General features: G+C 40.3%; 1 protein-coding gene across 1 annotated transcript in view; it reads right to left on the bottom strand.

The window, feature by feature from the left end:
* Positions 1–7,388: 7,388 nt before the first annotated feature.
* The window catches only part of epas1b (endothelial PAS domain protein 1b), a 46,400-nt gene continuing 39,988 nt past the window's right edge, over positions 7,389–13,800 (bottom strand). Inside the window, exons 11-16 of the mRNA XM_085369605.1 lie at positions 13,387–13,497; positions 12,318–12,850; positions 12,009–12,105; positions 11,710–11,797; positions 11,440–11,616; positions 7,389–11,202 (exon numbers count right to left, since the gene is read on the bottom strand). Of these exons, the coding sequence (XP_085225731.1) occupies positions 11,051–11,202; positions 11,440–11,616; positions 11,710–11,797; positions 12,009–12,105; positions 12,318–12,850; positions 13,387–13,497 (1,158 nt within the window). The 3' untranslated portion in view covers positions 7,389–11,050. The remainder of the gene's footprint in view (positions 11,203–11,439; positions 11,617–11,709; positions 11,798–12,008; positions 12,106–12,317; positions 12,851–13,386; positions 13,498–13,800) is intronic.

The raw sequence follows: 13,800 nt of genomic DNA, 5'->3' as shown, positions 1-13,800 counted from the left end.
TATCTGACTTGACACCACAGGTCAGCCCACAGCAGCAGTGCTCCAAGCTTCAGACTCAGACATTCTGAACCACACCAGCGTAAGGGAGTGCTTTAACAGTCATTAGCAGGATGTGGTTAAGGGATAAGGGTAAGGGATATTGTCATGTCTATTTTTGCTGAGGTCATGGTGGTTTGAATGTTTTGTAAAAACCGGTATGTGATAGATATCTAGAGAATACATCAAAAATAATTACATCGAAAAGGTAGGTTTTATCTAAAAAGATGTTTAACTGGGGGGGATCACATTTTTATCATGTACTCCAACAAAAACAAAAAAGATGATTCAGTTGGTGAAGAATGTCAAACTTATCTATATCACACGTACTAGGTTTCAGCTTCTGTTAACTATTTATAGATGTAAGCTTGTCACTTTTTTTAGGTACACCTCTTCAACTGCAAATATCTAACCAGCCAATCATATGGCAGAAACTCAGTGCAATTAGGTATGTCGATTTGGGCAAAACGATCTGCTGAAATTCAAACCAACCATCAGAATGGGGAAGAAGGCTGAATTAAGTGATTCTGAATGGGGCATGGATGTTGGTGCCAGACAGAGTGGCCTGAGTTTCAGAGAAGGTGATTTCCTGCACAACTACCTTTAATATTTACAGAGATCAGTCTGAAAAGGAGAAAATATCCGGTAAGCAGCAGTTCTGTGGGTGAAAATATGTTGTTGATGTCAGAAGAGAATGGCCAGATTGCTATAAACAGATAGGAAGGCAACAGTAACAGAAATACCACCTCCTGCTACCAGGATGTGTAGAAAAGAATCCCTGAATGCACAATAGCAAACACATGGCAGCAGCAGAAGACCATACTGGTGCAGCTGATCATAGGAAACCGAGACTGAATATCAAATGTGGACCACAGACGATTGGGCAATCACTGTCTGGTTTCATGAGTTTCAATTTCTCCTACAAAATTTGGATGATCAGAATATTTCATAAATGTGAAAGAATGAATCCATCCTGCCTTGTGTGAACAGCTCAGCCTAGTTGTGGTGTTGTAGTGGGGTGGAGGATATTTTCTTGACACACTTTGGGCAACAGCCTGAGTATTGTTGCTAACCATATCTCTTTATGACTACACTGTACCCACCTTCAGCAGGATAACACCCCATGTCAAAGTTCAGATCATCTCAATCTGGTTTCTTGATCATAACAATGCGCTCACTGTACTCTAATAGCATCCATGGTGAGCACATTTCAATCCGATTCAAAACCTTTGGTCTTGAGGTGACTGTTGCAGTGCGATGCCATATAAATAAAAGTGGACATGCATCATGACTGCAGCCCACAAATCAGCAACTGTGTGATGCCATATCAAAATGGAACAAAATCTGAGGAATGTTTCCATCATCGTGTTGAATCTATGACATCAAAGAAAATAAGTATAACCTTGCAGCATTGTGTACCTAACAAAGTGGCTGTGTTTCTGCTAGTTGCATACAATTCTTGTACAGTGGGGCAAAAAAGTATTTAGTCAGCCACCGATTGTGCAAGTTCCCCCACCTAAAATGATGACAGAGGTCAGTAATTTGCACCAGAGGTACACTTCAACTGTGAGAGACAGAATGTGAAAAAAAAATCCATGAATCCACATGGTAGGATTTGTAAAGAATTTATTCGTAAATCAGGGTGGAAAATAAGTATTTGGTCAATAACAAAAATACAACTCAATACTTTGTAACATAACCTTTGTTGGCAATAACAGAGGTCAAACGTTTACTATAGGTCTTTACCAGGTTTGCACACACAGTAGCTGGTATTTTGGCCCATTCCTCCATGCAGATCTTCTCGAGAGCAGTGATGTTTTGGGGCTGTCGCCGAGCAACACGGACTTTCAACTCCCGCCACAGATTTTCTATGGGGTTGAGGTCTGGAGACTGGCTAGGCCACTCCAGGACTTTCAAATGCTTCTTACGGAGCCACTCCTTTGTTGCCCGGGCGGTGTGTTTTGGATCATTGTCATGTTGGAAGACCCAGCCTCGTTTCATCTTCAAAGTTCTTACTGATGGAAGGAGGTTTTGGCTCAAAATCTCACGATACATGGCCCCATTCATTCTGTCCTTAACACAGATCAGTCGTCCTGTCCCCTTGGCAGAAAAACAGCCCCATAGCATGATGTTTCCACCCCCATGCTTCACAGTAGGTATGGTGTTCTTGGGATGCAACTCAGTATTCTTCTTCCTCCGAACACGACGAGTTGAGTTTATACCAAAAAGTTCTACTTTGGTTTCATCTGACCACATGACATTCTCCCAATCCTCTGCTGTATCATCCATGTGCTCTCTGGCAAACTTCAGACGGGCCTGGACATGCACTGGCTTCAGCAGCGGAACACGTCTGGCACTGCGGGATTTGATTCCCTGCCGTTGTAGTGTGTTACTGATGGTGACCTTTGTTACTTTGGTCCCAGCTCTCTGCAGGTCATTCACCAGGTCCCCCCGTGTGGTTCTGGGATCTTTGCTCACCGTTCTCATGATCATTTTGACCCCACGGGATGAGATCTTGCGTGGAGCCCCAGATCGAGGGAGATTATCAGTGGTCTTGTATGTCTTCCATTTTCTGATGATTGCTCCCACAGTTGATTTTTTCACACCAAGCTGCTTGCCTATTGTAGATTCACTCTTCCCAGTCTGGTGCAGGTCTACAATACTTTTCCTGGTGTCCTTCGAAAGCTCTTTGGTCTTGGCCATGGCGGAGTTTGGAGTCTGACTGTTTGAGGCTGTGGACAGGTGTCTTTTATACAGATGATGAGTTCAAACAGGTGCCATTCATACAGGTAACGAGTGGGGGACAGAAAAGCTTCTTACAGAAGACGTTACAGGTCTGTGAGAGCCAGAGATTTTCCTTGTTTGAGGTGACCAAATACTTATTTTCCACCCTAATTTACGAATAAATTCTTTACAAATCCTACCATGTGAATTCATGGATTTTTTTTTTTTCACATTCTGTCTCTCACAGTTGAAGTGTACCTCTGGTGCAAATTACTGACCTCTGTCATCATTTTAAGTGGGGGAACTTGCACAATCGGTGGCTGACTAAATACTTTTTTGCCCCACTGTATGCAACTAGCAGAAAGACTAACTCCCAGGTATTATTCAAAGCAGGGTTTTCTTTAGAGAAGTTATCATTTAAGGTATTTTTGTAACACCAAAGCTGCACATGTATATATTATATTATAAATATGTTCATTATTATTACAGCAGATTATATCAGTAAGAAAGCTGAAAAGATATTCATTGATAATTTATGGCAAAGAGGTGGGATTAAATAAGTGCACTTCTTCCTGCCCCTTTTCCATATGTAACTGACTCAGAACAGGTGAAGCGATATTGAAATTTATTTTTGCTTTATTTTGTTAGCATTTTTTTCTTTTCTTTGCTAAATGAACTTCTGTGTATTGTTTACATGATCAAAATAAATTGAACACAAACAAACATAATGGAATATCTTTGGATTTTGATGAAGAAAAAAAAAAGAATCCTCAATTTTTTATTTAGAGATATATACAGGGAGTGCAGAATTATTAGGCAAGTTGTATTTTTGAGGAATAATTTTATTATTGAACAACAACCATGTTCTCAATGAACCCAAAAAACTCATTAATATCAAAGCTGAATGTTTTTGGAAGTAGTTTTTAGTTTGTTTTTAGTTTTAGCTATTTTAGGGGGATATCTGTGTGTGCAGGTGACTATTACTGTGCATAATTATTAGGCAACAAAAAACAATATATACCCATTTCAATTATTTATTTTTACCAGTGAAACCAATATAACATCTCCACATTCACAAATATACATTTCTGACATTCAAAAACAAAACAAAAACAAATCAGCGACCAATATAGCCACCTTTCTTTGCAAGGACACTCAAAAGCCTGCCATCCATGGATTCTGTCAGTGTTTTGATCTGTTCACCATCAACGTTGCGTGCAGCAGCAACCACAGCCTCCCAGACACTGTTCAGAGAGGTGTACTGTTTTCCCTCCTTGTAAATCTCACATTTGATGATGGACCACAGGTTCTCAATGGGGTTCAGATCAGGTGAACAAGGTGGCCATGTCATTAGTTTTTCTTCTTTTATACCCTTTCTTGCCAGCCACGCTGTGGAGTACTTGGACGCGTGTGATGGAGCATTGTCCTGCATGAAAATCATGTTTTTCTTGAAGGATGCAGACTTCTTCCTGTACCACTGCTTGAAGAAGGTGTCTTCCAGAAACTGGCAGTAGGACTGGCAGTTGAGCTTGACTCCATCCTCAACCCGAAAAGGTCCCACAAGCTCATCTTTGATGATACCAGCCCAAACCAGTACTCCACCTCCACCTTGCTGGCGTCTGAGTCGGACTGGAGCTCTCTGCCCTTTACCAATCCAGCCACGGGCCCATCCATCTGGCCCATCAAGACTCCCTCTCATTTCATCAGTCCATAAAACCTTAGAAAAACCAGTCTTGAGATATTTCTTGGCCCAGTCTTGACGTTTCAGCTTGTGGGTCTTGTTCAGTGGTGGTCGTCTTTCAGCCTTTCTTACCTTGGCCATATCTCTGAGTATTGCACACCTTGTGCTTTTGGGCACTCCAGTGATGTTGCAGCTCTGAAATATGGCCGAACTGGTGGCAAGTGGCATCTTGGCAGCTGCACGCTTGACTTTTCTCAGTTCATGGGCAGTTATTTTGCGCCTTGGTTTTTCCACACGCTTCTTGCGACCCTGTTGACTATTTTGAATGAAATGCTTGATTGGTCGATGATCACGCTTTAGAAGCTTTGCAATTTTGAGACTGCTGCATCCCTCTGCAAGATATCTCACTATTTTTGACTTTTCTGAGCCTGTCAAGTCCTTCTTTTGACCCATTTTGCCAAAGGAAAGGACGTTGCCTAATAATTATGCACACCTGATATAGGGTGTTGATGTCATTAGACCACACCCCTTCTCATTACAGAGATGCACATCACCTGGGGGCAGGGATAGCTCAGTAGGTAGAGTGGTGGCCCCATGATCGGAAGGTCGGGGGTTCGACTCCACTGAACGGCTACCCTGAGGTACCCCTGAGCAAGGTACCGTCCCTACACACTGCTCCCCGGGCGCTGCACTGGTGGCTGCCCACTGCTTCACTGGGTGAATGGGTTAAATGCAGAGGAACTATTTCCCTATGGGGACTAACAAGCTCACTTTACACTTTACTTTACACTTTACACCTAATATGCTTAATTGGTAGTAGGCTTTCGAGCCTATACAGCTTGGAGTAAGACAACATGCATGAAGAGGATGATGTGGACAAAATACTCATTTGCCTAATAATTCTGCACTCCCTGTATATTACTATCTCTATCTCCAAATAAAACATACACACATATAGTTGATGAATAAGGGTAAGATCAGTATGCTTTAATAAGATATCAGTGCAGAAACACAAACTTCTTATTGGGTTACATTCCCCACATTGTTGTTGTAGTAATAATAATAATAATAATAATAATAATAATCATAATAATAATAATATTCATAATAATAATAATAATATCATCAACATAGATTTTAAGCATATTTTTAAAAAAAAATCTAAATGGTATTGTATGACATTGACAGAACAGAATACAAGTAGCTTAACATGGATCCCATAAGGAAAAACAAAAACCCTGTTACACAAGCCAAAGATAAAATGCGGATATCTTTTTAAAGAGGAAGCGCGATGAGTGAGTGGATTAACTCCTGAATGATTTGTCACTTTACCCTTCAAGCAGCACAGTATGTTGCGCACTGGTGATAAGCCTCCTAGAGTTAAAACACAAAGCTAAAGACCCAATGATTTTTTTTTGGGTTAGCGTCACTAATGCTCGTGTCTCTTCGACATTTCTTCAGGGAAGGAGTTTTTGTTTGTTTGTTTTTTGCTTTTACCCCCTTTAATTTCTGACTTTGCAACATATCTTAGTTGTTGTTTTATTTCAACACTGGACATACATTTCACCTATTTGGCATTCAACAAGTTTCATGGTAGCTGCTGAATGCTAACAACATAATAGCTTTTAATTTTCTGACCAAAGCTAGTGGAGTTTTTTTTCCTTCTTTTTAAATCAACTTCCGTGTAGCCAACTTTTTCCACATGCATTACCACAGTTTCTTTCTTATCTGATGAGGTCATTTAAACTCATCTGAGGTGCTGTTCTTTGTCGCTGTGCATATTTCCTCACACTAAATACATCTTTGGTTTGTAATATTTCACTTACCACTGAGATTCTTTACTAGTTTATATTGCACATAAAATTTGCAATTAAAAAACGATAACATGCTTCAAACATGCTGTAAGGTGCTTTTCTGGAAACCAATGTTTCTATATTTTTATATATTTCAAACACTGTACATAATCCTACAAACATTATTAGCATTTAATTGAAGCCTCTTTTTACTCCAAATATGAAAAACTTCCAATTTAATCAAGGGTATAAATGGCCTCTTCTTTTGGGTTGAAAAGAAACATTTTGGTAAAGTGAAAGGAGTGAAGAGGAGAGGAGAAACAAAGAAGTGATTTATCAAATTGGCAAGTGGAGAAATATGGCGCAGGTAGGCAGGCTGAACAGGAAGTCTGTCATTTCATTTGTCCTTCAACTGAACTTCACTTCTTTACATCTCCTCTTATTTGAGATTGTTGCAATTTTACTGTTAAAACTCTTCCTCCTGACAGATTTGGCCTAATTATATGCGGTTAACTAGAGGAAATTTAGAGGTAATTAATTTAGAAGTAATTGCACATTTTCATTGTGTAATTACCTACTGCATTTTTTTTTTTTTTTAATTGTTATCAGGACTGTCCCCTTCCTCTTTTTTGGCACAGTTTCAACATAATCTTTTGATATTTTACAAAATTATGCTTGTAACAGACACCTTTAGCACCACTCAGTACCAGAAAACCCTTATAGGCACATGAGTGCTGACTGAAGCAGCATGTTGAGACACTATATATTAAAATATAAGAGCTTAACGTTACAGTCAAATCTTTTTTCCCCCACCCAACTAATTCTAAAAACCCACAAGCAGCCTCATTAGCAAACAGGTCATCTGATAAGCCTCACACAAAGCTTAATTTGTTATCAAAAGGAAGGATTGGTTCTAATGGGATTCTACTCAAATCCAAGAGACTGGCTCATCACTGCTGATCAATTAGGATCGAAATAGATCCCAAAAGCTCTATTAGGTTTGGGTATATTTAAGGAATAAGTGAAAGAAAGCCACAGTGGCGCAAAATCTGAAGAGTTATCATCAAAATCATTCCAACTGTGAATGTTTTCTCCAAATATTATAAAACACATGACAAATTTGTATTTAACAATAATCTATATTTCTTTAAAAAAAAAAAAAAAAAACTTTTGGGGGTTTTATTTTTAGATTGATATCTTCTACTTGGCTGTGAGAAAATATCTCAATTTCATATCCAAATTTAGATTCATGCAGCAAACAGGAGAAAAGAATTTACCTTTAACTTAAGATGCAATGTCAAGTTAAGATTGCATTTGATAATCATCCCCCGCAGACCTACAGTATGCCATCTACAGATCTAAAGGAACAAACTGTGCACTTGAAGGGTGACCTCGGTATGTTGAGACAACCATAAAGTCATAAGGCACATCATAATGATTAAAATGAACTTGAAAGAAGTTGAGCACATCAGGCGGAGAACATCAAAATACAGTGTTAGTGGATCCAAGAGATGTAATAAAAGTTCTACAAATGACAATGATACAATGTCTATGAAGCACCTTTTGCTTTTATATATGCAACTGGAAAACTATGTGATTAACAATGTGGCAACTTCACCTTCCTTACAATATTCAAAATGCTACATATCTGAAAAGTGAAACTTAGAAAACTGATATTTACCTCTTGTTTTGTTGTTGTTTTTTTATCTGATTTTTTTTCTTGTTATTTTTAAAGCAAGAACAACAACAGTACTGGCCAGCCAACAGATTCCATGGATATTTTAGGATAGAATAAAAAAAAAAAAATGCCACCACAACACAGAAACAGCACAAGAAGAAACAGCACTGTGAGGGACTGGCTCTAACTGCATCTATGGGGGGGTAAGGTAAGGACAAAGTACCAGGACACAAACACGAAAAACACCATCTTTAACATTAGTTCTGTTTTAAATACATAACATATGTGTACAAAGCTCAAAGTGGTCACCACACAGAGACAATTACCTCAAAAATATAGACTGAGCTTAAGAAAATACTTTGAGAGGAAAGAACAGAAAAACTGTATTTCACTGAAGACATACTGACAATGTTTGGATGAAAAATTAGTTTCAAAATCTGCTCTTATGGCAAGTAATAATCAAAGCCTTAAAGCTTTCTGTAACTGGCAGCCACTTGGTTTGTGAGTAAAGAAAAACTGGCCTTGTCCTAATCTTTAAGAAAATTATATAAACTCCACTTTCAAGTCATGTCACAGGCTGCTGTACTGCATTAAAACCATGGCTGCTGCTATGTACATATGCATTGTCTGAATGAGTAAGTGATCATGTCAACGCTGCCGTCTTTACCCTGTCTGTTATGTGCAGCGGTGTGCACAGGAGGTCGGGGCGGGGGACGACATCCAATCATGATCTTTTGCCCTAATAAAACACCAAGGGGCAACAGAGGTTACTAGAGCCGCTTAAGCTAAGCGCTATTTCGGCTCTACTGGGTCCCCCAAAAAACACCCCTCAGCTGCCCGTCTAGACAGCTCAAGTGCCCACCTGATCAGCTAAAGTGCCCTTTTGATCCCTCCCACGGCACTTGTGATTAGCCCAAGTGCCCCCTGTGTTGGGCTCAAATGCTCTCCAGTTGGCTTAAAAGAGCATACCAGTGACAAATCTCACATACTTTACCACCTGACCATTCTCTAAGCATTCTGCAAACCACATTTCTTTTTCAAGCTGTGCTTCCTACAATGATTGTACAGCTTGTCTGCTAACAATTTTGTTGTGTACTGTACATAATTCAAACCAATAAGTGTCTCAAACTAAATGTAAAACCGTGGCACGACAGGATTCAGCAAATCATGCAAACTTTTTCTTAAAGCTTCCCCAAGTACAGGTGCAGGACAATAACGAAACCAAAACACCCCCACCACCACACAAAGGTGTCCCCCTTTTTCAAACAGTCCCTGGTCCCCTCATAGTCTGTGCACACCACTGGTCTGGTCTTTATGGTTTCCTGTATTGCATAAAATGTGTGTTAGCTAATAACATTTAATCATATGAACTCTTACAGTGTGTGCATGTCACATTCCTTTGTGCAGGCTATTGATTATGTACATAAAGTCTAGCTTTGTTACTGACAATCTAAGTTTTAGCTCAATGAAATAATTGCACAATAAGAAAATAACCCTGTATCCACACAAGCTACACACCTGACTGAGACACTAAAGTGAGGAAAGCGTGTTTAGACAGATTTAAGATGAAGATGTTAAATCTTAAATGTTCAGATTACATATATTGCAATATGTTTATTACAGTGTCAGAGAGAGAGTGAGAGACAGAGAAAATAAGAGAATGTAGAACGTTGAGTAAGAACTAAAGAAGAAAAAAAAAGGCAGTGTTAATGTGGTGAAGTGTCCGGTCAGTTTGGATTGAATAAACTGGGGGAATTTCATAAAAGCTTCAATATCTCAATTCAGGAAAAGAAGAAAAGACTATTTACAATAATGATATGTCATTTGAAACATACAGATCTAATGCTACTAGTTTATCTACTAAAGCAGCAGAGATATGCTACAGTGATTTATGGGATGGATTCAGACAAAACGAGGCAGGCTGATGAATGTGAATATGTGGAAAAAGGCTTGAGCAAGGCTGGGTATCACTTTTACTGCTTCCGATTCTGCTCGGCAGTTCTGGTTCTGGTCATAGCCTTTCAAATAAAGCAACCTTTAATTCTCTAAAGATTAAAATAATACTTAAATTGGAGTATATTTTAAGTCTTGGGCATAGAGGAAATGAAATTAATACAGATTACCGCAAAGTTACAACATTACATCTGGCCGCACTGTAAAGTACTCCAGTCCAGCATATTGCACCACTATGATTAAAAAGAAATCATCTTTGGGTGTCCGTAATGAGAATACAATAGTGTAAAGAATTCTTAAGAAATCTTTAAAATGGCTACAATTTACCACAGTTCATGATACCCAACTCTTGCTTGAAGCTTCAACTGCGCTGTGTCTACAAGTTGCTGGTAAAACATGCAAATGTGAAAGAAGATCGTGTCTCTGTTCATGTGTAGGTAGTATAATATCATCTCTTCTGAGCCAAATGCTTTAGCTAGAAGAGCAGTAGGGCTGGGATCTGAGCTGCATAGAGTCCATATCAGGACGTAGGTCAGAGACCCACTGCTCACAGATTCCCGCTTTGCTAAACCTAAGCAGGAATCGGCTGGTAGTCAGGGTGATGTGGCTGTAGATGTTTGAGCAGAGCTGGCCTTTGAGGCAGGTTTTCTTCCACACCACTAACACCCCTTTACACCAGAGACCCGAGTTCAGGATGTGTTTTCAAACATAGCTTTGCCACCCTGTTGGCATCTATACCAAACCCGGTGAGATCCCAGTGTCAAAACTCTTAAATAATTAATGTGATGGTGTGACCATTGTCATGTATTAAATGTGCAGCATTGACCTTTTTTTTGACCAGTGATCGTTTGTTATACATGCGGGTCATTTGATGTTTGGCTCAATGGTGGTCAACCTGCATCTGATATGAGTCAAGAGCTTGGCAGGGAAAGGGGTGCATGTGGCTTGACCCTGATAACTCAGCTTGGTCTACACAGAGAACTTAAAAAGGGATGGGGAAAAGAGTGTGGGGCTAAATAAGGCAGGATGTGGCCATTAATACCATTCTCTATAGTTAGCTGAGCTTTAGGGCTCATAGAAGGCCTAGAGGTACAAAGGTAAAGAAAGGCTTAAGTCTCGTGCTGCAGGTTGAGGCTCAGGGCAGGGAGTAAGTCCAGGTTTATGTCGGTGTTTGAATCTGGGGCTCTAGGTGGCCTGGTCCAGGGCTCTCAGCAGGTCACAGCCCTGGAGGAGGTGCAGGTTGCCCTGCAGCGGGACATTGACCTCGCAGTCATAGCGGGTCAACTCCGGCAGAAAGGAGGGTTCAAATGAAGGCCCCAGCAAACGACTGGCTATGCCTAGAAAATGACAGAAATAAAGAAAATCCCTGTGTGTCAGTGATTTACTTGTTTATTTGAATTAGAAGACCACTTGACATGAGTAGATTTAGTCAGAGCAAGATGTTAATGGCCGAGTCATATATTCTGCAACGTAAAAGTACTTTAAATTAAACAGAAGACTAAATGAGTGCTTTAACTGTCCACACAGTGATATTAGCTGACTAAAATCTGTAAATGTTAGTAATTCCAGCTCACCCTCACACTTGTTAGAAGGCAGCATGTTATACTCTCTGTAGTCACAGCTCTTTTGGGGAAAGCCTTTTTCATTTCGACCACTTATCCCATTTCCTGCGTACAGTGACTTCCTGTGTTGTTGCAGCGAGTTGAGACATGGAGCCATGTTCCCTGGCATCATTCTCGCCATCTCCGACTCTGAGAGGAGAGAGCGAGAGGTTAAAAAGGTGCAGCTGATGCGTGGAAGAGATGATAAAACATGGTTTCCATCCATTTGCTGCACAAGCATACCTGCCAGTGATCCTGCACAGAGGGAACGATCCATGCAACTGTCACTCCTTATCTTCTTCCATATGAACTCTGGCAGCTTGCCTTCACCCTGAAACAGTCATACTCAATTGATTAGCAGGTTGTGCATGCAGATATTTTTTTAGGCAAACTATCAAACTCAAGAATTTAAATCGTGGTTTGGAAACTAACATGCAACCTTGCGTGGAACACTAATGCCTCAAAATAATGCACTATGTTACACTGAATACTTTAAGTTGCAGTGGAACTTTTGCTGTACGGTAGGAGTCGGAGGAACTCACCACAGCCATCTGGCTGAAGGAGCGCTTCATACTGTTGGCCATGGCCACTCTGGCTGGACTCATGTCTCTGTAAGCTTGTACAAAGTTGTCGATGGACCTGCATACATAAAGTGGATGAAAAAAAATAATATTAATAATAAATAATTGCGGCAATAATAAAGAGAATTTGGTGGTCAACACCCTTTTTTATTTAAATCATGTTGTTAAGGTTTTTATTCCTTATTCCTTTTAGTCTTATATTTTCACAGTTATATGCATCAAGTTAAATTTTCCTTGAGCACTAAAATAAGAGACTCATAGTTAAGTCACCTCTGTTTCTGCATGCCATGTGGCATGTTCTGCTTGCAGGATGGCCGTTCTTCCAACATCGTGTCCATCAGACAGGCTTTGGTGGGCCGTGGTTGTTGTTGGTAAGTCAACAGCGGGTCTGGTGGCCACTGCAGATTCTGACTGCCACCCATGGAGGACAGCGGGGAGCTGGCCGGGGCCTGGTATGGGGGATTGTGCAGATGCCCCATCATGTATGACCTTCCATGGGGATCTGCATTCCCCTGGCTGGAGACTCTCTTTTCCCCTCCAGCCCAGGATGAAGATGTCGCACGCTGGTAGTGGCCTGGGGATTGGGAGGAGGTGGACAGGGGCTGTAAGAGGCTGGCCACATTGTTGAAACTCTGCTGGGTGGTCTGGTTAATTTGGGGCAGGCTGGTGTTGCTCCCCATGGATCCTGCTGGAGCTGCCTCCAGGGGCTCTGACTCTGTGACAATGGGATTGAGCTGGAAGTCCTCTCCATCCATAGGGATATAAGGAGCCAGAGTCTCCAGGTCCAAATCATTCAAGTCCCTCTGGATAGCAGAAATAATTTTTGTTTTGTTTTTTCAACACAAATATTTAAGAAAAGAGATCCTTTTAAGCATTTGGAGAAAACTATAAATTATTGCTTTAGACATGTGAGTATTTGTGGCTGAGATAATGCTGCAGTGTTCATAAACTGCCACTCAGTTTAGACTAACAGGATTATGATGATTACATTAGGAACTCAATAATAAAAACATCATTGTGAGCACTAATATTTAATCAGCAGCCACTCAAATATGTAAACCACTGATTTATAGTTTTGTTTAATCCAGTACTCGTTAAATTGAAGAAATACTAACATAAAATGGAAAATGTCCTGGATGCTTTTCTCACAGATTTATAAGCTAAAGGTCAAAGACACTATAGCAGTAAATTAAAAAGCTAATGATACAGAATACATATGTTGAGCTGGTTAATTCAGGCTTTTTTCTTTGTTTGTCTGAGTTAACATAAAATTCACTAACTCTACACAACTTTGGTCACACACACACACACACACACACACACACACACACACACACACCTCAGTGTTTGCAGAACTGTCTCCCTTTGTGTCCAGAGCAAACAGCTTCTCTGTGAGCTCCACCCTCAGGTCACTCTCCACTGAGCTGTAGTAATCATCTGGGCTGCTGGGCTGCAGAGGTGAAGGACAGAGGGAAGGATGAACAAAAGGAAGAAATTAGATTTAAATGAGAGAAGTGGAGAGAAAGAAAATGATAAACACAGACAAAAAGGGCTAATACATAAGAGAAACAAGAGAGATGAGTTTTGACAAAGGCACTATTCACTGCTACGAGCCTATTCCATCCAAATAACCACCCCCGTTATTCTCACACACACTGCCCAGTTTTAGTGACCTCATCGCACACTGAAAGAATAAACCATGGAACAAGTGTAACCAACCAGTCACTCGCTCACTAACTAATTACTCTTTTCA

Source organism: Diplotaxodon limnothrissa, linkage group LG13 (genome assembly GCF_057381915.1).
Source record: "Diplotaxodon limnothrissa isolate DT_005_m linkage group LG13, D_limnothrissa_male_GT1.1, whole genome shotgun sequence".
NCBI lineage: Eukaryota > Metazoa > Chordata > Actinopteri > Cichliformes > Cichlidae > Diplotaxodon > Diplotaxodon limnothrissa.
Note: the sequence above shows the minus strand (reverse complement) of the source record. Positions and strands in the feature narration are given on the sequence as shown.